At 40.1% G+C, this 27,646-nt stretch overlaps 1 protein-coding gene across 3 annotated transcripts in view; it reads left to right on the forward strand.

Annotated features, from left to right (window-relative positions):
- Positions 1-27,646, forward strand: part of PPP3CA (protein phosphatase 3 catalytic subunit alpha) — a 314,581-nt gene that overhangs the window by 257,323 nt on the left and 29,612 nt on the right. For all 3 annotated transcript variants that reach the window (XM_081085595.1, XM_081085593.1, XM_081085594.1), the window contains exons 8-10: positions 220-314; positions 18,277-18,402; positions 20,644-20,718. In XM_081085595.1, coding sequence (XP_080941721.1) covers positions 220-314; positions 18,277-18,402; positions 20,644-20,718 — 296 coding nt within the window. The remainder of the gene's footprint in view (positions 1-219; positions 315-18,276; positions 18,403-20,643; positions 20,719-27,646) is intronic.

The following is a 27,646-nucleotide window of genomic DNA, read 5'->3' on the forward strand; positions in this document are numbered from 1 at the left end:
TATTTCAAACTTTTACATATGAGTGTATGCTTTTATTCTCACCTCTGAAATGAATTGATGTTGTATAACAGACTTCAGAGAGAAAAGTTTGTTTAATGCTATATAATCAAATTTTCTTTGAATGATAAAACTGAATTTTAGTTTTGTGTTTCTAAGTTGACAGTTTGATACTATAGTTTTCTTTCCCTACTTGCTCTAACTTGCATTCCTTGTTTTTAGGTATCGCATGTACAGGAAAAGCCAAACAACAGGCTTCCCTTCTCTAATTACGATTTTCTCAGCACCGAACTACTTAGATGTATACAATAACAAAGGTAAGTGGTTTTGAATCCCTCGTATGACTGTCTACAATACATGTAATAATTCTTAAGCTTTTTTATTTTGGTTTGGTTTTAGTAAAGCATTGTTACCTCTTTTTCCCTTTACTTTTTCATTTATTGTTTTTTTTTTAATTTTTTTTATTGATTTTTTACAGAGAGGAAGGGAGAGAGATAGAGAGTTAGAAACATCGATGAGAGAGAAACATCGATCAGCTGCCTCCTGCACATCTCCTACCGGGGATATGCCCGCAACCCAGGTACATGCCCTTGACCGGAATCGAACCTGGGACCTTTCAGTCCGCAGGCCGACGCTCTATCCACTGAGCCAAACCGGTTTCGGCTTTCATTTATTGTTTGATCTAAATTCAAACAGTATCTCCAGAGGTAAGTATTCAATGGGTCAAAGGTGGGACCCAGAAGCTGTGATTTTTTTAACTGTTCTCCAGGAGCTTCTAATGTACAGCAGGGTTGACAGCTACTGCTCTGGAGATTATAGGCTTAGGAAGAAATTATACTTGGCAGGAATCCAAAATCAAGTCCCTTAAGAAGGGTGTGGATTTAAATAAGAATAGTGTGGTTGTGCTTGTAAAGAATCAAGAAAAATAAGCATACATTATCTATAGCTTGAAATTCAGATTCAAATTGCATGTATTAAGAGCCTACCATGAGTCAGATCCTATGCTAGGAAAGTAAATATTCATTTAGATTTTTAAAAATTGTATTAAACTTCAAAGTAAAGGTCACTAGCCCTCCAGCTCCTTTGATTTTGCAGTGAGTCCCTGGTTAATTGCCTAGCCCAGTGTCACTCAGTTAGGTATTGGGGAACTGGGCTCAGGCCCAGGTGTTCTGGCTTGGCATTCTGCGCTTCCTTTCTGCAACTCCACACCTGTGAGCCTGAAAGAGCCCAGGAAACAAGAGGGCATTATTTACTGACTTCAGGGAAGAAAGGAGGAGCAGGGGACACATTATCTCCTTTCATCAAGGTAATCTCTTTATTCAAAAATGATGAGAAGTGTTATAGGTGTGGCAGAATGGGTGGTAAAATGGGAAAAGCCATTACCTATAGTTGGCATTGGTCTGGGTAGTTCATGTCTGAGCGTGGCTCTCTGAGATTAAGAGCAATGGAGACGGAAAGAGAAAAAGCAATCAAACAGTATTTGCCAGCTGAGATACAGCCAGGCAGAGGCAGGAAAAGGCAGCCTGAACTCCTGGGAGCAGGAGCCATTCCCATGCCGAAGTGAGTTGTGATAGATGCTTCTTGACACAGGCCGGAGCCCAGATGCCTGAGGCGGCCTTGGCCACCTTGATAGTGAAGCGCCTGTTCTGTGGCCTCAGACGTTATGAATAGGTGGTTGTCTTTCTTGTGTCTTGTATTTCACAGGGAATGTGGAAAGTAGGCCTCCCTTTTCGCTTGTGCCCTGATTTCCTGCTTAAAACTTCCCACCTCCTCCTGCTCCGGTTGGACCCTGACCCCCATACCTTCTGGACCTGTCAGGGATCCTGCTCCAAAAGGCAAACCTCCTGTAATTACAGTGCTGCCATTTATCTCCCTGATCCTCCCCTTTCCTCAGACACCTGTGTTTTGTCCTCCTCAGAGCAGGACTCGCCCCCACCACCCTACAGCCCAGAGAGCGACACCTGCTGGCGGGCGTGAGCTGCAGCCATGCCCTCCTGATACAGCCCTTCAGACTGTGGTGCGGCCTCCTCGGAGCCAGGGAGCACGATTCTCAGTAGGCACAGTGTAGTTCTGTCACAACCATGGATGTGGGGGGCAAGGGACAGTTGTCCCCCCTTTCTCGTGGCCTAGTTCCTCTAAAAGATGCTGCTTTTCATATTCTGTGGCGAGAAGCATGCAAAGTATAAGAAAACATGTTCTCAGTATGCCAAGGGCTTATAAGCCAGTTGACAAAGACGTTTGGGTGATTGAATAAACATGTAAGACACGCCCGGGCTGGTTTGCTCAGTGGATAAGAGGATCAGCCTGCAGACCAAAAGGTCTCGGGTTCAGCTCCTGGTCAAGGGCACGTACCTTGGTTTCAGTTCCATTCCCAGTCCTGGTTGGGGAGCGTGCGGGAAGCAACCAATGGATGTGTCTCTATGTTTCTCTCTCTCGCTCCACTCCCTCTTCCCTCTCCTCCCTCCTTTCCACTCTCTCTAAAAATCAATGGATAAAATATCCTCCAGTGAAGATTTAAATAAGTAAATATATATACATATATATGCTTTCATATATATATATATATATATATATATATATAGACACAATTAGATTACGTATAAAGTAAGAGTCGTATGCTAAGTACATTTGACAAGGGGTAATTTTCTAGCATGCTCAGAAAAGACTTTTTTTAAGGTAAAATATGATCTGTGTTAAAAAAAACCAGGACGTGTTTGTCCACCTCAGGCTGGCAGAGCCAAGCACCAGCCACTGAGAGTTGCAGTGGAGAAGGATTGGCTGCTTTATTGATGAATGGCGCCATCCAGGGGAACAGGAAGCGAATGCTCTGGAGACCTGACTCCCAGTGGCGTGTAGGTTACAGATTACAGAGGACAAAATCACAGTACTCCATGGGTTGGAAGTTCGAGGTCGTGCTGGGAGGTAATTGGTCAGAGGTGAGGAAAGGGTCATAAATTATTTCTTCAGGTTTTGAGAATAGTTCTGAGGTCTTTTCCTGGTTCCGTCCGTCCAGACTCATGGGAACGTAGCCAGGAGGTGGTTCCACCTTAGGGCTCAGGAACTGAAACATAACTTAGGTCAAAATGTTATCTTTAGCCTGCCAGTGGTCTAGACCTTGTGACCATGGGTCAGGTCCTGGCTGCTGGCTTCTGCTGCCTCGGGGTCTGCTGATTATCCTGGGGAAAGGCTAGGTCTCTGAGGGGCATATAAAGAGAAAGAATGAGAGATGTGATTTGAAACTAAATTTAATCAAAGTCATAATGACTATCAGTTTGAATTCCTCCTCTTCTCTCTCAAGACATTAAAAAAAAAATGGTTAACATTTGTTTAGAAAGAGGAAAAATATAAAGTTTTTGAAACTTTTTTACTTTCAAGCAGCAACCACCTTTTTTCTCAGACAAAATCTCAACCTTGAAGCCTTTTATCTAAAACCAGGAGTAGCTCATTCCCTTTGACGGGATGAGGGGTCCTCGTCCTGTACCAGAGAGGCGCCTGGGGTATTGCTAGTGAACTCAGAACTCAGGAGGTCACCTTGCATGTCCCACCATGATCCCATCATTTAACCAAAGTATGTAAAATATGAACACTTGGGTTTATATTGTTTTATTTTATTAAAACATTATTTTTCTATTAAGTCTAGTGAAGTGAATGCCCAAGCAAGTAATTTTCTGGGCAGAGACTGATTACTACATAGCATGTACTATACTTACAAGTTGTTGTTTTTTTCCTTTTAATCCTCACCTGAGGATATGTTTTTATTGAATTTAGAGAGAGAAACATGGATCAGTTGTCTCCCATACATGCCCCTGCCAGGCATCAAACCCGCAACCCGGGCATGTGCCTTGACTGGGAATTGAACCCTCGACCTTTAGTGCATGGGATGATGTTTCAACCAACTAAGCCCCACCAGCCAGGGCCTTACAAGTTTTTAACAACTAAAGAGTCAAACAGTTAAAAAAAAGAAGAAGAAAGTTGGGATTTTACTCTGTAAGAACAGACTCGGAGCTTTTCCTTTCATCATCATGCTGGGTAACGCAGTTTTGCTGGAACCCATAGCTATTTCCCGCATGCAGTCTGTGCGCATTGCTTCTATGGTTCTGATTCAGCAGGAGAGAACTGAGAAAATAGTAGCCATCAGTGCATCACTAGCTTTGAGGTTCCGTAGTTTTTTCACTGTGTTCTCTTGCCTTTGGAGTAGATCATGATATCTGAGAAAATGGACAGAACATTTCATTTTGGGAACTTTTTCATAAAAAAAAGAATTCTTCTGAGGGGGGAAAAATAAACTAATAGGAAGAAGAAAGATATATTCTTCAGTTTGAGCCTAATTTCAAAAGGCTTTAGTGTAAAGTTTCTGAAGCACTTTAAAGTTGTCATGCTAACACTGGGTACAGAATATGGGAGTGGGAGGCAGTTATTCCCTGCGGAAGTGAGGATTACTATATTTGAATCAAATAAATGTTCACAAGAGTTTTAAAATACACTGCAACAAAATTGGGTTGCAAGCACCTTCAACACACAGTCAATGGAAAGATCAGCAAAGAGTCTGGATTAATTACTGGAGTCTTAGAAATAGATGATCATACAGGTCTCTGGAATTGTAACTTACTAGTTATGGTATGATTTGATTTTTAAAGCTTCTGTAAATTAAGTAATAGCTTTCTGGCAAAATGAAAGAATGAGAATAATGGGTGTAGTCTGCCATCTTAAAACTGATAATAGTTGGGTGATCAGCTTTATGTATAAATGGCCAATAGTTCTGATTTGTTGTTCATTTCTGTTCATTAAAGACAGCTTTCAGAGAGTTAAGACTGTAAGTGTCCCTTCCCTTAATGTGGCCTACATCCGTTCACTCGGTTCTTGTCCTTCCTGGTCTGCATGGAGGCAGCTGTCTTTTCACCCCCTCCCTGATCCTGATTCCTCGCTCTGACACTCCTGCTCACTCCTGCAGGAGGCCCGCCGGACAGAGGGTGTAGGTGTGAATCACGGCTCCGCCTTGAAACACCTAACTCGTCTGATTGTATTGGCATGCAGTGACATCTCTGTAAAATAAGAAGAACATTCTGTGCAGTATGAAGATTTCATCACTAGTTATTTTATATTGCTATTGTTACCAATTTAGATGGTCCAGGACCCCTTTCTGGGGACCCAGTCCCAGGGAGGACCCGCTGTTCTTTTAAGGGTTCTTTCTCTGTTTGGTGTCCTGGAGCCAAACATGGGACTGTGCCGGGGTCCAGCCCCAGCAGGTCCAGGGGTTCCCAAAGGCGTAGACGGAGTCGGCGAAGAAGGAAGGACACAGAGACAGTGTTCAGTTGATCAGCAGCCTAGCCAGGATCTCCAGCCAAGTTCTGGTCTGGATCTCCAGAGAGGTTCTGCTTTTTATTGTCTTGTTACATCCGTATTTATACCAGTTGATTTTAATCCTGTCAATTTCTATTACAAAGGTTAGGGCGTTTCTTATCTCCATTCCAGGGAGTAAAGATTATGTAGCTTAAGCATGATTGTTTGTAGTTAAAGTGATTAACTACCCGCCTGGCACTTAGTTAAGGAGTTTCATCCCCTCCCTAACTTCAGGGAAAAATCCCTACCTGGGGAAACAACCTTTCTCGGAGAGGTGACCTTGGTTAAAACACACAACGCTAAGGGGAGCAAACATATTTTTTTTTTAAAATATATTTTATTGATTTTTTTACAGAGAGAAAGGGAGAGAGATAGAGAGTTAGAAACATCGATGAGAGAGAGACATCGATCAGCTGCCTCCTGCACACCTCCCACTGGGGATGTGCCCGCAACCCAGGTACATGCCCTTGACCGGAATCGAACCCGGGACCCTTCAGTCCGCAGGCCGACGCTCTATCCACTGAGCCAAACCGGTTTTGGCAGGGGAGCAAACATATTAAGAACAGTATGCTATATACGCCAGGTCCCTTGAAACATATGCTGTGCAGATGTTTCTATCCTGCAGCGACTGTGTCAAGCAGCAAGGATGGACCGGCTTCCGGCAGGACTGAAGCTAAGTGTTCAGCAGCACAGGCTGTGTTCATTGGCCAGAGGATGGAGAAGCAGGAGTCAAACTCAGAGATTAACTTCTTTTAGAGAAGTCTTGAGGGGATTATTATCTGGACAGTATAATGAGGGGGAGCCCTATATATTAGTTTTTTGAGGGGGAGAGGGCTTGTTTCTTCCCAGAATTGGGATCCCATCCTTTCTCTTTTTTTATATAGTCTGCGTCAGATCTGTTAAAGCACCCAAGGATGTGTCAGTTAGCATGCTAATCTGTATGTATGTGTATGTGTATGTGTGTGTGTGTGTGTGTATGTATACAGAAAAGCCTAAGTGTTTGACCTTCCGACCGGTGGTTATGACATGCAATGACCACCAGGGGGCAGACGCGCAACACGAGCTGCCGAGCTGTGGTGTCTTGGCAGCTGCGTTTCTTAGGTGACACACCCAGAACCAGAGAGGAGGGAACCTGATTCCAGGGTGTGTCACCCGAGAACCGGTTTCGGCCCAATCCCCGCAGGCCATGCCCAGGGACCCCCACGGTACACGAATCCTTTAATCCTCTGCACCGGTCCTCTAGTGTGTTATAATCAGGGTATAATGAAGTTCCAGGTATAATGAGGTTCAGGGTATAATGAGGTTCGGAGTCTCCTGCAGGTCAGATTCAGCACCATCTTGGTTCAGGCCAGCTCTGGTTGGTTTTGTAATTCTGCCCCTCCTGTGTTTTTCCTGTAACTGAAATGGAAAGATAAGTACATCAGGTTTCAACAGCCTGGGGCCCACAGCCGTGGGGCCACTGTCACGATGCCCCGTGTCAGTGCAGGGCTTCACAGGAGCTCCTAGCAGAATATCCCTCCTCCTCAGCTTTAGTTATCATTTCACTTTCCTGGTTGAGCTCCCTTTATGCTGCTCTCTGGATGAACCTTTTACTTTAGCCAAATTCTTCTGCTCACTGCCCTGAACAACTTGCGGCTTTCCCCTTCCACACCTTTGCCACACCCTTTTTTCCATCTAAAACACTTGCCTCACTGGTCTCCTCCCATGGAAATGGACTAGCCCCATTTCAGTCTGTATTGCCCTAGAGACTGTAGACAGTCCTCCCCTGAATGCCTGCAGAACCAATCATTTACCCTTGTACTTATCATTTCATTTCTTTTCTAGTTAGCTTTTCCTAGAGTTAGCATTCCTATGTCTTCCTGATAAGATTAGAATTCATTTGAAGCAGGGCTTTTTGATACACACAGTACAGCCCAGTAGCACGCCTTTTACATAGCAGGCAGTCAATGCAGGCATTGATTAAAGCATTTTCTTTCTGGGAATTGATAGCAAGGCAGTGCCCAAAAGTACCCTATCAGTATTGACTCAGCTTTATCTCACTTTAAATTACTACCCTCTATCCTTTCCAAATTGCAGTTAAACATTTGCAGAGCAATTTTCACATTTGAATTATTTTATTTCCTGTGAATCTGTAAGCCTGAGGAAAAAGCTACTTCATAATTACTCAAATATGCCAAACAGAAAAAAAATAGAGTAACGAAACATTTCTGTTCCCCCTCTTCCTCCTTTCCAACCTCCTCTGTCTGGATAATTTAGCACCTGTAAAAGTGACTTTTAACCTCATCCGTTCACCAATGCAGCACGCCTTTATTGAGAACTTACTATATACCAAGCACTATATAGGTGCTGGGGATATGAGAGAGACAGACAGGGTCTTTGTCCTAGTGCGGTTTATAATCTGGTAGTGTGCTAGACATTAAGTAAAGAATTCCACCAAGAATTATCTAAATATATTTAGAGAATACTTACAAAGAAAGGAGTGGTATGACATGAGGGTAGAAATTAGTCTTTAGGGACAAAAAAAAAGCTTATCTGAGGAAGCGATATTTAAACAATGGGAGAGTAAAATCTTTCAGAAATACACTGGCAAATGTGCATTCTGCTTTACATTTTTTAGTTTTAGTTTAGCTGAAAACTATAATGAACCTCTGGGAAAATTTGTTTTAAACCTTGATGTAAACAGTTAAATCATTTTTTTTCTCTATGATTTACCTGTATTTCAAGAAAATATAAGGGCCGAAACCGGTTTGGCTCGGTGGATAGAGCGTCGGCCTGTGGACTGAAGGGTCCCGGGTTCGATTCCGGTCAGGGGCATGTGCCTGGGTTGTGGGCATATCCCCAGTGGGGAGATGTGCAGGGGGCAGCTGATCGATGTTTCTCTCTCATCGATGTTTCTAGCTCTCTATCTCTCTCCCTTTCTCTCTGTAGGGAATCAATAAAATATATTTAAAAAAAAAAGAAAAAGAAAATATAAGGTAAGTTACAGTAGGGTCTATGTGGTTCCAGTAGTTTAGAGGAGTTGTTATAGGGGTAGGTGAGTGGATGGGTGAATGGATATTTGAGATAGATGTAGAGAAATATACATCCAGTGGTATATAATTCAGTTCCAGGAAAAGCTACTGACAGTAAAATTAAGTAATTAAGTAAATTTATTAAATAAATGTATTTTGGATTTGAGAGGAAAATCAAAATGGCAAACAAAATAATTTAGCAATCAAGACCAAAGATTAAAATGACAACCAAGAAAAAAATCAACATTAAGGTAGGTTAAGAAAAAGAGAGGCAGTATATAAGCAATTCTCAGATGCAAACGTCCCCCTTTTTAATAGGGAAAAATTGTATTTTGACGGTTTAGACTTTTAAACTAGGCAACATGATAGAAGTACTTATTAAAAGCATTTTAGTCTTACCAAAACTTGACATTTTCAGCATCCTCAAATATTTTCCAATCAAAAAGTAGTCAGAAGCTTTGGGAAGATACCATTTAAAAACAGAAAGATGATTATTTATGTCTTGGTGAACTAAGGTAAAAAATGTATTGGCAGTCATGATGTGAACATATAGGAGCAAATGCAGCATATCTGAAGCCAGCTTGCCTTAGACCCCTGACTTCCAACAGGAGCGCTAGGCACTGGGTGGCACCATCCACACAGCATGCTGTCACCAGGCATCAGGCCTGAGAATCTCACTCCAAACTGCACCACAGTTCTTTCATACTAGGAACTCATTTCACAACTCAGGAGTAATCTTCATAGAGATATCTGGTACCCTTCTGGTTCCAGAGCCAAATGAAGAACCAACTAGATCAGATCCCTGTCCTGGGTGGGAGAGGGAAATGGGGTCCAGGCGGGGGCACTGGGCTGGGGGGGCAGGGAGTCGTCTGAAAGGGAGTAGCATCAGTGCCCAGGCAATCCTGCGTAACGTTCTCTGCCTCCCTCAGCAAGTGAAGAAACTGACTTCCCTTCAGGTGTGTAGGCTTGACAGCAGGGGCCATTGCTCTAGATCAGTGATGGCGAACCTTTTGAGCTTGGCATGTCAGCATTTTGAAAAACCCTAATTTAACTCTGGTGCCGTGTCACATATAGAAATTTTTTGATATTAGCAACCATAGTAAAACAAAGATTTATATTTTTGATATTTATTTTATATATTTAAATGCCATTTAACAAAGAAAAATCAACCAAAAAAATGAGTTCGTATGTCACCTCTGACACGCGTGTCATAGGTTTGCCATCACTGCTCTAGAGTCTTAGGCCTGTCTTAAGCATGGACAGAACCTTGGGCATTGACATAAACATTTTTAAAGCATTTTTGGAGTCTTTACAGCCAGAGACATAAATGTAATATTAGTTGCTTTAGAAACTGAATAAAATTAACCCAGATACTTTGTCTAATGGCAATGATTTTCTCAACTCTTACTTTTTCCTGCCATTATCTCAAATCTAAAGATCTTCCTAGTTGGTCTTGAGCAACTGTTTGCCCAGATCATCTATTTCAATATGAAAAATGTAAATATATATTATAGTAGCATTTTTTATTTGATATTTGCTAAGAAAATATAGGCCAAATAGTTCTTTTTTTACTAATACAAAACAATAAGATAACACCCCACCAAAATAATTAATTCCTTCATTTATTTAGCAAATATGTTTATTATTTAACCTAACGAATATTGGTAGAATTAAACACATAATGATTATTAAACCTAGGATAGTCTACGGATCTTTTGAATACAGAATTCATCAGGCAAGTAGAGGACATTTATGGCGGGAATGAAAAAAGGAAAGGAGTTAGAAGTCAGATTTTGAATTGGAAGAATTCTAAAGATTTTGTTCATAAATGCTAACTAAGAATGTGTACTATGAACACTATGCATATATGTGAATATACATATATATCTTTACAAAATCTTAAATGAAAATTGTACCCTAAAATTTTTATGGGAAAATACAGATTTAAAAAAAAACCACTATAGCTTCTCTCCCAGAATCAAAAACCTTTTCATGCAACGTATCAGCATAATCCTAAACCACTGCCAAAGGACATATGAATACATAGATCCCACCTGAAAAATTTTACCTATCGAGCCATCTTCCTCCTTCTGTAGGACTTTGCCAAAAAAAACACAATGAGGCTAGTTTTTCTGCTAGGGTATCTGTGGGTCAAAGAATTGAAAATAAAGAAATATCCCAGGTTTATTGTGCATTTTATTTTCTATTGTTGCATTGATTGTAATGATTTCGGAGTGCCCCCATTTGCCTATCTCTCATCTTTGATTCTCTTCTGTCCCTGTGTCCCATCTTTTGAAGATGGAAATGGATGGTCAGTTGGAGATAGGAGATAAAAAATGTTAGTGGAAGGATGAGAAAGGGAATAAGATGTGTCATTTCCATTCTTTTGACTTCTCCTCTCCCCTATTTTAAAGCAGCCCTAGAAGAGCAGAGAATGCCCAAAGTGTGTTGGGTGCATTATGGTTACTAAAGTCATTCAGAAAAGGAGCTTTATATTCCCCTTGATACTCACTTCACCCACTTGGAATGTGTTGAGCTCATGGTTTGGTGAGCTGGTCAGTGCATCTTGTTATCAGTATTTTCACAACTTCCCTTAAATTAGAAGCTCTCTTTTGATCTTTCTATTTTTGCCACCTATTGCCCCGTCATGGGCTTCCCTGGTGATGGCAGTTGTAAACAAGATGTTGAGAAATGTTGTCAAGTTCTTATGAAATGTGTTTTGTGCCTCATCAAAATTTCAAATGTGGGGCCCTGACGAGATAGCTAGGTTGGTTGGAGCATTATATAAATACACCAAGGTTGCAGGTTCGATCCCTGGTCAGGGCACACACAAGAATCAACCAGTGAATGCATAAATAAGTAGGACAACAAATCGATGTTTGTCTCTCTCTCTCTCTCAAAAAAAAAAAAAAATCAATAAAAATAATTTCAAATTTTACAGTAAGTGAAACCCCTTTAATTTACAGACTTAGATATGGTGCAGCAATTAGCGCACGGCTTGGTAGACAAAGGAATGGAATAAGATCTAGATTCTATTCCTTGGGTTTCACTATATTCAGGGGGCTTGGTTGTGTCATTCGAAACAGTGGAGCCAGTGGCCCCTTCCGAGTAGGAGCAGGCCCTTGATCACTGACCGCATATCTTCTACGTAAGCATCGCTGCGGTGCCTGCCGAGGGCTCTACAGGGACAATGAAATGATTGGACCCAGTAATGGTGTAACTTTAAGACCGTAATTTTGGCATCAGAGAACTGGCACTCAGGCCTCAAGATTCACGGGGATTAGTATTCTTTCCATTATACCAACTTTTCTTCTGACTGTTCCTCATACCTGCGGTACCACAGGAGAGCCTGTGTTTCAGTGCTGTCTGGTCTGCTCTACGTTATGATTCGTGTGAGGCCTGTATGCATGTCACAGTTCCTCTCCAGGCCTCCGATACAATCATTAGATGACACTAATGGAATAGTGTGGAAGAGAGGAGTTCCTTGCTGGGAGACTTTGTTCTGTTTTCTCTATTTCTCAGAGAAGTCTCAGGACGTGGTCTCTAGTGATTCTTGAAGTACAACCATTTGTCTTATTTACAATGCACTTGAGATAAACATCTTTCAAGCAACTCAGAAAAGAGTGCATTATTAGGGCTTCCATTAAGTTTTGTAATCCCAGTGGCAGTCAAAGGCAGGGGGCAGGGGCAGAAATGTGGGAGGTGGAAGAGGAACTGTTAGCTGTGAATTTCATGACTGTAGATATTTGGGATTGTTTGCTTTCATTTTTTTTCATATATTTTTGTAACATTATACAAAACATCAGAATTCATGAATAACAGTAATTTGAGAAGTACTTTTGCATGGATATTTTATGTTGCTAAAGAAAAAAGAAGGCATATTGGTATACTTGCATTTTCAAATTTGTTTTTCTAAACGATAGTAAAATAAGAAAAAAGTTTCATTAATAGCCTCTAAAATTACTGAGAATATGCATCCATCATTGCACTAATGATAAGGTCTGTGTTCCAGAAGTTCATTAGCTTCACTCAGACCTGGAAGAAGTCATACGTTATCTAGACAAACCCATGTAGTTAGGTGAGGTCATTGAGGCCTAGAGATATTTAGTGACCGGGGTCTCCTGAGTAATTAGTGACAGAATCCATCCAGCCGTCTGGGCTCTTGGCCTTCCAGTTCAGTGCTCTTTTATGAAAAGATTACATGTGGAAGGAGAATCTGTGTCCACAGTTGGGTAGACATTGAATGATTTATGCAGTTATGGGGAGAGTACCGTGGCGTGATGGGAAGACCATGGCTTTTAGATTCAGGCCCACACTGAGGTTTGCTGCTTCTCAAGTGTGGCCTCGGGCAAACAACCTCTCTGTTGACTTATTTTCAAAATGCAATTGATAAGAACACTTTTGAGGGATATTGTGATGATTTGTGATTGTTTGTAGAGAACCAAATATAGTGCCTGATTTATACTATAGCAGATGCTTAGTAAATGTAGCTACGGTTAAAATTTATTATTTCTGCTATTAATAAAACAGAATCTGAAAACAGTATCTGCTTTGTTAGTAGGCACTCAGATAAATTGTGCTGAACAATGTCAAGTGAATAAACGCTTTATCTCATCAGCTACCAAAATAACTGTTTTAGCTTTTGGACAAGCCTTGCTCTCACTTGTGAATTTGTATCCTATTTTATTTTTCTCAAGCATGTATTTTGGCAAAAGCTAAAATATCTTTAATGATGACAACCATATTGAAAGTTAATTAGTACAGTGACTAGGACTAGAATTCATGCATTTATAATGTATGAGAGACAGAGGGAAAGGTGGAAAAACAGTGAATTTGGTATCAGTAAAAGCTGAGCTTAAATATGAGTGAGATCTGCCAGTTGCTGGTTGCATGGCCTTGAGCAAGTCACTTCATTTCTCAGCCTCAATTCCTTAGTCTGTAACATAAGGGTAGTCATGCCCGCTCCTCAGATTTGTAGTAAGGATTAAATTACATATTATACATAAAGCCTCTCCCATTCCTGCAGGGCACTATTAGTTACAACTCTTATTTTCTTTCCTCCTGCTGTAATGCTTACAAAAACTGGTAGAAACTTAGAGGGCAAATTATTCATCAAAAGACAACTTAGAACCTCAAAACATTCTTTGGAAGCTATGAGGATACTCTCCTGCTATGAATATGCAGTATTCTGAAATAATAGAGACTTTGTACCATGGAGCCAGTGTTCAGGTAGCACTTAGCCAAAATAGGAAATACTTTATCTTTCCCATCTGGTGGATCAGAAGCATTGGTATGGTAATTTGCCAAGAGCTTTTCATTTTACATGTTTTGATACTATATGAGTATATCCCCTGGCCAAATGACATATGGCATAAATGCGAGCATTAATGTGAATAAAAAATGGTTTTACAAAAATATATGCAGAATTCAGAATTCCATGGGAAGAGGAGAGGAACTCCCTTCATACCGATATTGACTACACTATCTGAGGTTCTTACCCCAAAGTGTCTGTAATTCTGTTTCCTATAATTCTTCATTGGTCAGGAAGAACCATTATGCAAAGCAAAGACCTTACTGTTCTCAAGTGTGATTTTAGTTAACTACAGCTGCTGAAAACTTCCACGAATGATTAGGCTGTCATACAATATATGTGGCATCCAAATCACAGGAAACTATCTATTCTCCCATTCTCTGCACTGAGCAAACCCACCAAGAAGATTGTATTAGTTCTGAACCACAGTTTAACAGCAGCATTGTCATTGATGAGCAGGGGTGAGCAGGTGGGCAAAAGGCTCTTGAAGCCATCTCATATGAGATAGGGTCAGAATAATTAGGAAGAATTTTCTTGAAAAAAATAGTAGGGGAAATATCAAGGTGCTTCTAGTCATCTATGCTGAAAAGGAAGAATGTGAAGCACAGAGAAATAGAAAATCTGTTGTATGGACCTTCTCCCTAAAGAAATAGAGAAATGTTAGGTATCTACATATACATAGAATAGCTATGACCAAAATAGAATGATAAATGCAATATAAAAGTGTAAGTCAAGGGCTTTTAGAATTCGGAGGAAAGAAAGATTATATTATCACCAGAAGAAATCAGAAAATATTTCATTGAAGGGATAGTGTTTGAATACCAAAGGTTGGGAAGAATTTGGATATTCAGCAGTTTCTAAGAAAGTATTCCAAAAAGGAGACATATGTAATGCCCTTTGTAATACTTTAAGCAATAAAAAAAAAAGAAAAAAAGAAAAGAAAGTATTCCAGTTGGAAGAGCAAATGTAGAGTTATGAAAGCAATGTATGTTCAGAATATCGTCAAGTGCCCTGGGCAGTGTAGCTCATTTAGTTGGAGCACAGTCCTGTTCATCAAAAGGTGGTGGGTTCAATTCCCAGTCAGGGAGCATAGGAGAGATGGCCAATCAATCTCTCTCTTTCTCTCTCTCTTCCTCCCTCCCTCTCTCTCATCCTTCTGAAAAGGATGAACCATCCTCTCTCTGGAATCAATTTTTAAAAAAGATATATCGTATATAATAAAACCCTAATATGCTAAGTGTCCAGTCGTCCGGTTGTCCGCTCAACCAATCATAGCATAATATGCTAATGATATGCTAAGGCAGCTCAACCGCTCGCTATGACATGTCTGACCACCAGAGGGCAGACACTCCGACCAGTAGGTTAGCTTACTGCTGGGGTCTGGCTGATCAGGACTGAGCAAGATGGGCCAGACATGCCCAGGAGCCCTCCCGCGGTCCCTCCTTGGCTGGCCAACCCTCTGCATCCTTCCCCGGCCCTGATCGTGCACCAGTGGGGTCCCTCAGCCTGGCCTGTGCCCTCTCACAATCCTGGGCCCCTCAGGGGATGTTGGAGAGCCAGTTTCGGCCCAATCCCACAGGCCAGGCTGAGGGACTCCACTGGTGCACGAATTCTTGCAATGAGCCTCTATCCTATATAATAAAAGACTAATATGCAAATCAACTGAATGGTGGAATGATCGGTTGCTCTGATGCACACTGACCACAGGGAGCAGACGCTCAATGCAGTAGCTGCCCCCTGGTGGTCAGCGTGCTCCCACAGGTGGAATGCTGGTCAGCCAGAAGCTGGGCTCATGGTTGGCGAGCACAGCAGTGGTGGCGGGAGCCTCTCCCGCCTCCATGGCGGCACTAAGGATAGCGGGAAGCAAGCCTAAGCCAACAGTCGGACATCCCCCAAGGGCTCCCAGACTGTGAGAGCGTGCAGGCCAGGCTGAGGGATCCCCCCCGCCTCCGGAGTTCATGAATTTTGTGCACGGGCCTCTAGTAATTAAATAAGAAGTGATATTAGTGCAGATCGTAATGTAAAAGTTCAAACCCAGTAAACTTTAAGTAGCTTTTCAAAAACAGACTTGTAAGGGCTACCTTTGTTTTGATATCTATAATCACATGCTACAACATACCCTTATATAAAAGTCAGTCTAAAATTTTTTAAGTAATGAAATAATTAATTTTCCTATATTTCAGACCCCTAAACAAAAACAGAAAAACAGAAACAACAACGTATATGACATTATCTAGGATCTGTTCAATAATTTCCACTAATAAAATGTTGCTTATGCCATGATAGGATAATTAAAATGAAATTTTGTCTAAATTCAGAATGGTATATGAGAATATGGTTCTTAATATTTTAAAAACTGTTATTCAGAAACAGAGGTATATTTGTTCTGTGTTTTTCCTGAAGGCAGAAATAGGATCAGGGATTGGTATAAACACATTAAACTTAACTTGACAGTTTACCATAATCTAAAATTATCTATTCATAGAAGAGATGATACCATTAAAACGGGTTGCCTTTTCTTCATTGAAAGTACTCACAGAGACCTGCTAATCCTGTATCAGGATTGCTAGAGAATGAATTTCTGGCCCTGGCCAGTGTGACTCAGTTGGTTGGACATTGTCCCATGCACCAAAAGGTTCCCAGTTAGATTTCCAGTTAGGGCACATGGCCCCGGGTTTCCAGCTTGATCCACAGTAGGGGGTGGTCCAGGAGGGAGCTGATGATATCATCTATGTTTCTCTCTCTCTCCTCCCTTCCCCTCTCTCTCTCTCAGAGAAAAAGAAAAAAAAAACAGTTTTAAAAAAAGAGAGTGAATTTCTGAATCTGGTTACAAGTGAGAGGCTGAAGATCTATATGTAAGAGCATATCCACCTAGTAGAAAGTAGAGTGAGAAGACAGATTCATTATTCTAAATTATGGGTGGTTCATCCTTTTCAGAAATCAAGGGTGGAGTCAGATACAGGCATATTATTTTATGCAGAATTCAATCCAAACTTTATTAACTCAAGAAGGCAATCTAATTTAAACTATTTTGTCCAAGTATTGTGAGTTCTACCAGGAAAAAGTGTGCCTTGTAAAAAATAGAAATAAATTATATTATTAAATGATGTCAAACTGGCTTAGCTATGCCACTTTTATTAGTGTCATCAGTTATTAAGTAGGACCAGAATGTTCTTGGATTCGATTCCTGAAAGATATTTGATTAACTATTTTATATAAATACTAGAGGCCCAGTGCACAAAAATTTGTGCACTTGGGTGGGGGGGAACTCCTTCAGCCCGGCCTGTGCCCTCTCGCAGTCTGGGACCCCTCGGGGGATGACCACCTGCTGGCTTAGGCCTGCTCCCCAGGGGATTGGGCCTAAGCTGGCAATCAGACATCGCTCTGGCAGCCCGGCAGCCCTCGGGGGATGTCCACTTGCCAGCGGGGAGCAGACCTAAGCTGCAGTCGGATATCCTTAGCCCTGCTGAGGAGGCAGGAGAGGCTCCCACCACCACCTCTGTACTGGCAGCCATCAGCCTGGCTTGTGGCTGAGCAGAGCTCCCCTATGTGGGAGCGCACTGACCACCAGCGGGCAGCTCCTGCATTGAGCGTCTGCCCCCTGGTGGTCAGTGTGTGTCATAGTGACCAGTTATTCCCAGTCGTTCTGCTGTTAGGGTCAGTTTGCATATTACCCTTTTACTATATAGGATAGAGGCCTGGTGCATGGGTGGGGACTGGCTGGTTTGCCCTGAAGGGTGTCCCGGATCAGGGTGGGGGTCCCGCTTGGGTGCCTGGCTAGCCTGAGTGAGGGGCTGATGGCTGTTTGCAGCTGGTCACACCCCCTTCAGGGTGGGGGTCCCCACTGGGGGACCTGGCCAGCCTGGATGAGGGGCTGATGGATGTTTTCAGGCTGGCCACACCCCCTTTAGGGTGGGGGTCCCCACTGGGGTGCCTGGCCAGTCTGGGTGAGGGGCTGAGGGCCGTTTCAGGCTGGCCAGCAACTGAAGCTCCCAGCCTCTTCTTTCTTTCTTTTTTCTTTTTTAATTCTGGGGTTTGTTTACCTTCTATAATTGAAACTTTGTTGCCATCACTGGAGCTCAAAGCCGGTTCCTTCTCGCTCCCAGCTCTGAGGCCATGGCCTGCTGAAAGCAGGTATCTGGAGTTTGTTTAGCTTCTATAATTGAAACTTTGTTGCTTACGGAGCTCAGAACCAGGCTGCAGCAGGCGAGGAACCTTGGCTTCCTCCATCACTGGAGCAAGCAAGCCTCCTCCTAGCTTCAGCTGCATGGCTGCCGGCCGCCATTTTAGTTGGCAGTTAATTTGCATATCTCCCTGATTAGCCAATGGGAAGCGTAGCAAAGGTACGGTCAATTACCCTTTTTGTCTTTTATTAGATAGGATTTGCCAAATTACAGTGCCATTTCATATTTAATATTCATATATTATGCAGTTACCCATTACACCAAGTGAAGTTCAGATCCAAAAGTACCATAAACATTAATGATTAATTAAACTAATTGCCTTGGTGTTTTGGAACTTAAGTCAAATAGTTGAATTTTCTTGATCCACCCAAACATGTGGAGAAGCAGATATATGTGCTTGTGAATCTAATATCACCCTTTTTGTCATTTTCAGCTGCAGTATTGAAGTATGAGAACAACGTCATGAATATCAGGCAATTCAACTGTTCTCCTCATCCATACTGGCTTCCAAATTTCATGGATGTTTTCACTTGGTCTCTGCCATTTGTTGGGGAAAAAGGTGGGTTGTGGATCCTAAAATGCTTAATAGAATGGTGTAGAAAGGAGAAGAGATGGGGCTATTTTACTATGAAACACTTTAGTCTAACCCAGCAATTTTCAACTGGTTTGCTGCAAGAATTTTTTAAAAAATGCAATACTGGACTATTTAGTCATGGTCACTGTCCCCTTTTCCCTTACATTGTCAAATAAAAAAGATGACAACAGCCAACACAACAATAACCATCCAATGTGAATGAATCAAAACTATACCTTTTTTTTTTGTCACATCAGTAAAAGGTATATTTTTTGGTGAGCTGCAGAATTGTAGCAATTAATTTATGTGTGCCATGAGATGGTAAAAGTTGAAAATCACTGATTTAACCAATAAAACTGACAAATTGCACCATGAAAGAGAAGATTTGAAAGTGTCAGTGAGTATCCTATTAAACAAATACAATGAATGAAGGGGCAACAAAATAAATAGGAGATAGTAGGAGAATTAATAATCTCAGAATAGTAGAACTCAGAAATAACAGAAATCCCGTTTTAACGGGCTTCAAGTCATGATGACTGTCTTTTAAAAATCTTGTTATATTATAATTTAAAAGTACTATTTTATTTTGCAAACTAGTCATCAAATATAAAGGTTATCATGGCAATGCTTTCCTCACATTTCTGATATAAAAAGGAATCATTGTATCTTTGCCAGTGTGGCTCAATGGTTGGGCATTGATCCATGAACACAGCAGGTCATGATTTGATTCCAGGTCAGGGTACATACATGGGTTGCGGACTTGATCCTTAGTAGAGACATGCAGGAAGCAGCTGATCAATGATTCTCTCTCATCGTTGATGTTTCTATCACTCTCTCCCTCTCTCTGAAATTAATAAAAACATATTTAAAAGAGAATCATTGTGTAATAGTGATTAATGACTATAGTATTTTGAAGGACTCTTATACAACAACAAAATAGCTTATTAAAAATATAGTGGCTATTGTGTTACAAGGTGAGACAAATTTACATTTAAAAAGTTGTCTATTAACCTGCCCCAGTTTTCCACAGTTGGCTGGCCTTCCTTCCTTCCCTTTCCTTCCTTTCCTTCCTTCCTTCCTTCCTTCCTTCCTTCCTTTTTTTTCTTCCTACCTTCTTTCCTTCCTTTCCCCTTTGTTTTTATATTTTGACCTAAACCTAAGCAAAAATTTTGAGGCAAGGCTGCAGCCCTTGAACTTGAGCTTTAAATTCAGGAGGCCTAGTGGTGATATACTGACTCATTCTTTATGTATCATCTTTTTACATCATGATAGAACACAGTCTAATTTTAAGAAATGTTCAGTGTACATAGCTTGCACATCAATGTAAAAGTGCTGCAATACAAAATTTCTGTATATAATACTTTTATATAATCTATTTACTCAACAAAATTTTTTATTAAACTTACCTAACCTTTATTTTTAAAGTATTTTTTATAATAAAACTAGAAGCCCCTGTGGAATCTGGCTGAAACTGGCTCTCCAACATCCCCTGGGGGGGGGTCCCAGATTGCGAGAGGGTGCAGGCTAGGCTGAGGGACCCCTCTGGTGCGCGATCAGGGCTAGGGAGAGATGCAGGAGGTTGGCCATCTGGGGAAGGACCGCGGGAGGGCTCCTGGGCATGTCCGGCCTGTCTCGCTCAGTCCCGATCGGCTGGACCCCAGCAGCAAGCTAACCTACCGGTCGGAGGATCTGCCCCCTGGTGGTCAGTGCACATCATAGCGAGCGGCTGAGCTACTTTAGCATATCATTAGCATATTACGCTTTGATTGGTTGAACTGCTGACCAGACAACCAGACATTTAGAATATTATACTTTTATTATATAGGACTTAATAATATCTACATTTAAATAGTTTACTAAGGAATCAACAAATTTTATTAAACACAAAACACATGCCTGTCATAACCTGATCTAGATCTAGATCTCACTATACACATAAATACAAATTCAAAAGTAACCTCCTTCATAAATTTGTAGTATTTTCACATCCACATATTTGATTTCTCTATTGTCTGCTGACCTGTAGCCAGTAAGCCTTACTATTAGATTTTGTAGGCATGAACTAATATTAGACCTGGGTTTTATAGAAACTACTGTGCAAGAGATTCTATATATAAACTAGGTAAGAAATGTTATTGCTAAGCTTGCTCATTAAAAATGCCTGAGTAATAATTAAGGTTATAATAGAAAAATCTGGACTTCTTTCTTTTTCTTTTTTCTTTTTAGTGACTGAGATGCTGGTAAATGTCCTCAACATCTGCTCAGATGATGAACTAGGGTCGGAAGAGGATGGATTTGATGGTAAGAGGCTTGAGCCTTTGTGCTAGTGTATTTGCCAGAAAAATCAGGTGGCTTCTCTTAGTTAAACCTGTGAATGAATTTCTAAGATTTGGATTTTTTTTAAAAACATAATGTACTATTGAAAATGAAAGATTATAATTTTTATTTGCTTTGAAAAACATAAGAAATGAAAAACCTGAGAGAATTGTCCCATTACCCTGAAAACATTGTTGAAGTGGTGAACTATTTTAAAAACCATCTTTTGGCCCCTCATATTACTAAGTAACTTCTTTTTGACTCCTTGATTAAAAAAAAAAAAAGTAATCCTTTATTTTCTAGCAGATGATACCATTTACTGGGTAAATTTTAAAAGTGCCCTTTAAGTGAAGTTGCTCCTATCAATTGTTCAAATTTTGATGGCTATGATAAAAAAAGAAATTTATATGTTAATATACTGGTATTAGTCAATCCCAATATTTTTATATCTGTAATAAGTAATGAATAAGCTAAAAGGTTTTAAAATTATTGTTGTTCTTTAAGATGCTATTTGTATTTAATCACCCTCAAAAATTATGCTTTCTCTATAAAAGACAAGGATTGATGAGGGTAAAGATGGAGAGAAAAATTACTCTGGTCCTTGCAAAAAGCAACCCCAAATCAATGAAAAATAGAAAAAAAAATGTAGTTAGAAGAGGAAAGTGCAAGAACACACATTACTTCCATAAACATTTAATAAGAACACACTCTGCGTGGGGCATTCGGGGTTCCAAGAGTCCCATGAACTGATGAAATTGCATTCTGCTTAGAGCAAAAGGTAAGTAAACAGATTATATCAATAACATAAGGCAAATTATAAAATAAGGGATGAAGGTGGCAGGGGGAATAAATATATAGATAATGTGGCAAGTTTAAATTTATAAAATCTTTACCTTTAAATGCTGTACTTAGGTAAAATGAAAAGAGAAAGTGGCCCTTTCAGAAAATTATACCTGAACAGCATGAGTTAATGGTCACTCTGGTTTAATACAGGTCCCATCTATATATGCAAATACCTAATGCTGCAGGCAAATGTAAAATAAAAGTGTTTGCTCACTCGTATAAAAAGAGTCTATATGCTTAGGTAAATTTATATACTTAGGTAAATGTACAATTATCTCTACCATCTCATAGTTTTTCTCCTTCTATAGCTTCTCTTTTCTTCATTACTTGTCTCCATAGACTGTTCTGTAGTCACGTATCACATGGCAAGGGATGTACAATATAAGGAAGGGGAGGAAAAATATATAGGGTGTCCCAACAAATGTACACAAACTTTAACAGCTGGTAACTCACTTAATTTTGAAAATGAACTGTATGTTAATAAACACTGACTTTATAATCATTTGAAGTGTGTATATACATTTTTGGGGACACCCTGTACATATACAGACTTTAATAGGTTAAAATTGCCTAAAGAATTGTTGTAAAAACTTAAGTAAATATAGTTATATATTTTGAAATATTCCAGAGATCAGTGGCTATTTTATGCTTTATCCAGATTCTAGATGTTTCATATGTTACAGTCACAGTTTGCTGCTGTTAACTTTTCCAGGGATACTGATATCATTTTATAGATAATATTTCCATGATGGCATAAACTTTTTTCCTAAAGGAAGGATCCTAACCTGGTGAAATATAAATCTCAAAAGTCAATAAACATTTTTCAGTGGATGCCTTTCACTGTGTCCCTTTTATTCCTCAAAAGAAAGATTAATTAGCATTAATACAGTGAATAATATTTCTTTGTTAACAAATCTCTATTGTAGTCAAGTTCGTTGGCCAATAATTATAATTAAAGACAATATAACTAAAATGTAACATATCGTATAGAATAACTACCTGCATAGGCTTGTAATTTACATTAATCCATTAGCTCAGTAAATATATATTGAGGACCTATTAGTGCCAATTTCATTATTACAGGTAGATGTTCCTACACAGTTAAATATTACCAAGACTTGGTATTTACTTCATTTAAAGTGAATTATAACCCACCTTCTCAGTCACTTATGTGAAAGGGTATATTTTGACTTGCTCTGCTTTAAAATAATTCGTTCCATTCAATGTGCTCTGCCTATCAGCACTTGCTTTGTAAATAGCCTGTTAATTTCAGTTATAGGAGAGAAGGTCCTTTTCAGGGTATTTTGAAGAATGTTTTCTTTCTAAGCAGACCACTGAACATGATATCTTAGCTCACATCTCATAAATATTTCCTCTTAGAAAAAAAAATTAAAGTATTAACTAAAAGTATGTCTAATTAGGATATTACACATTTCGAAGTAAACCACCAGCAATGTTCTCTAGTACTTAATTTAACGTGATACAAAAACTGTGGATTTCTTCAAAGGTACTTAGAGAGCAACTGATTCTCTTTGGAACTGCAGTTTCTTGAAGTTTCTTTTTCTCTCTTTTTTTGGTAATATTATTTTCAACCTTAGGATAAAGTTTGCCCCTCCTTAATGCAGCCTACAGTCTCTCTTTCTGGGGCCTGGTTCTGTGCTGTCTATAGGGCCCCTGGGCTTATTGGCTACAGAGGTGAAAACATGAATCAGAAGACATCAATAGGCTTAATTAAAGCTCTTCCTTCAACTGCTTTATATTCTAAAGGTGGGTGGAAGGGGGATCTCTTCATGAGTCATTTCTCTAGGCCTTCTCAATATTTTTTGCTCCATATCCAATGCCAACTGAAAAGTCAAAGGTGGTGAGGTGCCTTTGCAATCCATGACTATCTTTTTATTTTTAGTGTGTATAAAACATATAGAAAATAGAGGTTCTTTTCATTTACTTGAGGTACTGTTACTAGACAGCCCCCTGAGTCAGAGGGGTGTCTGTCCCTTCCTGGGCTCTTGTCAGTGTCATAAGAAAGATTTCAAATGAGTGACAGACAGCTGTGTTGAAGCTAAGCAAGGTAAGTTTTTCATAATACACTTGGCATAAAGCATAAGCTGGCAACTCAGCTAATCTGAGTGCACACCTCGAGAAGGTTCAAGGGGTTTTATACCCTTCTTCCTGTAGATTTCAAAGCTTCCCTGCCAGATATCTTACATAGCAGACTCAGTTTCAACATCCCCTTCTACATTGTTGTGGCTTATCTGGGAATGTTTGTACATTCACCTGGTCATCTTATTTGGCAAGTCTTAAGAAGGCGTACTTCTTTGTTTAGCCGGTAAGATAAAACTCACCCTTTTTCCCCCCCTTCCCCAAGATGGCTATATTTTGGCTGGCACAAATGGCATGAAATGGGTCTTTGTTCTCTATTTTCCCAAGCCAGGGTGATTTAAGTTATGTGTTCTCTGGTTAGGGAGGAGAGGTATAAACCATTTGCTTTCAAGTGTCCTTATTTGGGGAAGATAAGATCTTATGATTCACAGAGAGGCTGTAAGCTGCCCAAACTGTTTGGCCTTGTTTAATTTTCTTATCTCAGTTTCCGCATTCCACTTGCTTAGGAATTTTCCTAGATTCTTACTATCATGCCACAGAATGAAAGGTATGGGATTAATTTTGCTCTTTTCCTACAGGTTCTGTCAACTTTTCTTTACTATTTAATGATGATGATAGTGGCTAACATGTTAGCCATCATTCTAAGTCATTTGTATGTATTACCTCTTCACTCTTTTGACCTTTTTGACCAACAAAAATTTACGATTAACTGTCATTTATATCAATGATAGAGATAGATATAGATATAGATATAGATATATGATATATGATACTAGAGACCCGGTGCATGAAATTCATGCACTTGGGGGGGGGTCCCCTCAGCCTGGCCTGCACCCACTTGCAGTCCAGGAGCACTCGGGGGATGTCCAACTGCCAGTTTCGTCCCATTCCTTAGCGCTACCACCGAGGCGAAAGAGGCTTCCGCCACCACTGCTGTGCTCGCCAGCCATGAGCCCGGCTTCTGGCTGAGCAGCGCTCCCCATGTGTGAGCACACTGACCACCAGGGGGAAGTTCCTGCATTGAGCATCTGCCCCCTAGTGGTCAGTGTGTGTCATAGCAACTGGTTGTTCCACCATTCGGTTGATTTGCATATTAGCCTTTTATTATATAAGATAGATACAAGGTGGTTAATATTATCTTTAATCCTAAAAACAACCTGTTGCTATGGATACTGATTATCCCTGTTTTACATGTGAAGTGATTAGGCCCTGGTAAGGTGAAGTGAAAACCTAAGGTCTCACAGCCAGTGAAGTAAGAGAGCTTGGACCCAAACTAGTGTCTGCCTGGCTCTCAGGCTCTCGAACTCACCACCTGATGACAGTGCTTGAAATTGTTCCCTTTGAAACAGCATGATGTTTTTTTTCTTTAACAAAACAACACATAACTAAACATAATTAATATACTTCAGTTTGTTCTGTTAAGTATACTGTCAAATAAAGAAATAGATTTTTTGCACCATTATTTGGCCATGAAAGTCAATTAAACTGCAAGTAAAAGAGTTTCATTCTATTTCTTAAACCGTGGTTTACTCCAAGAAGTTATGTTTCATGATGTTAAACATTTTGGTGTATCTGAGCAGACAAAAAGACCTCTGGCTCCCCTAGGCTTCTGCTGCATAGAAATAACATCTGCATCTCTCTTGCTCAGCTTCTGCCTTACAAAATAAAGGAGATTGATAGCCTATCTGGAAAAAGGTTGCTGTTTCCAATTGGTCTGTGGTTCTTTGATGTTGAAAATAAAGTACAAAACTGGTATTATCTTGTGACGTTTTGAAGCAGTTTAATGCCAATGCCTGTCTTCTGAGTATCTAATTTATATGTATTGGAGTCTTTGTTTCCTGTTTCCGCTTCTGATTTTGGATGATGATATGATAATCTGGTTTTAATTTGGGGTTGGTATTCACCAGAACATTTAGAGAAGGAAGATATCCAAGTACATGTATCTCATTTGGTAGTCGATTCTCATTCATGAAGAGGACTCATTTCAGACCAAGGATTAGTAGGTGATCCCTAAGTCGAGAGGAAGAGGGGTTGAAGGTGAGGAGGAAGCCGACAGAAACCAAGCAATCTGCATCGCAGAGATATAATGAGGGAGTCTGGAGCACTCGTAAGCATTAGAAACCTAATGACAGTTTGAGGAGTTAGAAATATTCATTTGGAACTTTCTTTTAGGTCCTGAAGTCTTAGACTCTTAGATCAGTTTTTATACGTATGTACAAATTATATTTGAGACTATGATGTATGATAAGTCTGGCTAAAGACTTCTGGAGGTGAAACAGAAATCCTTTAGAACAAGAAAGAAAAATAATAATAATAAAACAAATACATATCCAAGCAAATGTAGTTTCAGCTGTGCTGGACAGACTAATATTAAATTAGAATTTATGTCTCCACTTTCATCTAAAGAGCAAGCCACATGGTGGAACTCTTACCCTGTAGCCACATTTTTGCCTTATCCTAATGTTAACCACAGGCAAGTCACTGAATATAGGATCAGAGCAGTTTTTTGCATGCCTTTAAGAAACCATCAAAATTGTATACAAGAAAATTATCTCCCATCATCTGCTTTGCATTATTAGATACTTGTTCATATCTAATATCACGGTTCCAGAGTGTCTCCCCACTCCATTCTGTCTAGCTTTTAAAAGTTACCTACACAGAACTTTGTTTAAAAGTGCAAAGTTGGGAATTAGTGGGACTACCATGGCATCTTATTGGTCCTTGAGGAATACCTCCATAAAGAGGGGTTGGTTATGTCACTTTCTATCAAAACTGTATTTATTTTCCATGTTGAATGTTTGACATGAATTTCATCCTTTTTTGTTTGTTTACAGATGAGGGGAGGGATACGGTAAAAGGGGAACAGTCTATAAAAAGTATTTACTACTGTTTTTCACATTTTATTTTTCAATTGCAGTTTGCATTCAACATTATTTTGTATTAGTTTCAGGTGTGCAGCATAGGAAGTTCATCTTCCATCTCGTCTGCTCTGTGCATCTGGCAGCACCTGTACTTAGTGCCATTAGCTTAGAGCTTTCCTTGGGGCCATAATTACTGTCACTTCTGAGTGACTTATTTTAGCATTCTGTATTTCAGGTTCCCAATCTGAAAACAAAAATGTTGTGTATCCTATAATAATTGACATTTGGGGATAAAATAGCAACTTTTAATATAAAAAAATAGAAGCATATAGACATAAAAAAGAGAGCGAGAGCTATGAGGAGCTTGGTAGCAACCTGATTCTTGTTCTGTCAACACCGAAGGGTAAGCCACAGTTGGTAAGCGGAGGAGTAACATAATAAAAGCAGTATTTGAGAAAAAGCAAGTGCTTTTTCTAAGCTTAGAAAATGAACCGAGGATAAGTGGGATATAATTTGGGAACTTAATAAAGTATCTGAAAATTTAGGCAATTAGACCTGAGCAATAAAGCCCAGCCAGCATGGCTCAGTGGTTGAGCACTGACCTATAAACCAGGAGGTCACGGTTCTATTCCTGGTCAGAGCACATGCTCCGGTTGCGGGTTCGATCCCCAGTGTGGGGCATGCAGGAGACAGCCAATCAATGATACTCTCTCATCATTGATGTTTCTATCTCACTCTCTCCCTCTCCCTTCCTCTCTGAAATCAATTAAAAAATATATTTAAGAATAAAATAAAAGGAGCTATTCCAAAGAGCTGTCCAAGGCCTGAACAACTATAGCATCAGTGGAGCACAGGAAACAAAAGTTGAATTGGATGGTTCGGCCTAGGTGCCCCTCAGGATGAGAACACTTATGGAAAAACTCATCAGTCTCCGGAGAAAGAAAGATGAATTCAGCCACAGACATGAGTTTGAGTGAAAATGACACATAAAATTCGGGAGAGGTCCAGGCAGGACTTGGCCATGAAGTCCTGGAAATTGGGAACAAAATCCAGGCTTATGACAGAGGTTTGGAATTAAAAGCTGCAATTGAATCCATTAAGAATGAAAT

Source organism: Myotis nattereri (assembly GCF_964212035.1).
Source record: "Myotis nattereri genome assembly, chromosome: 1".
NCBI lineage: Eukaryota > Metazoa > Chordata > Mammalia > Chiroptera > Vespertilionidae > Myotis > Myotis nattereri.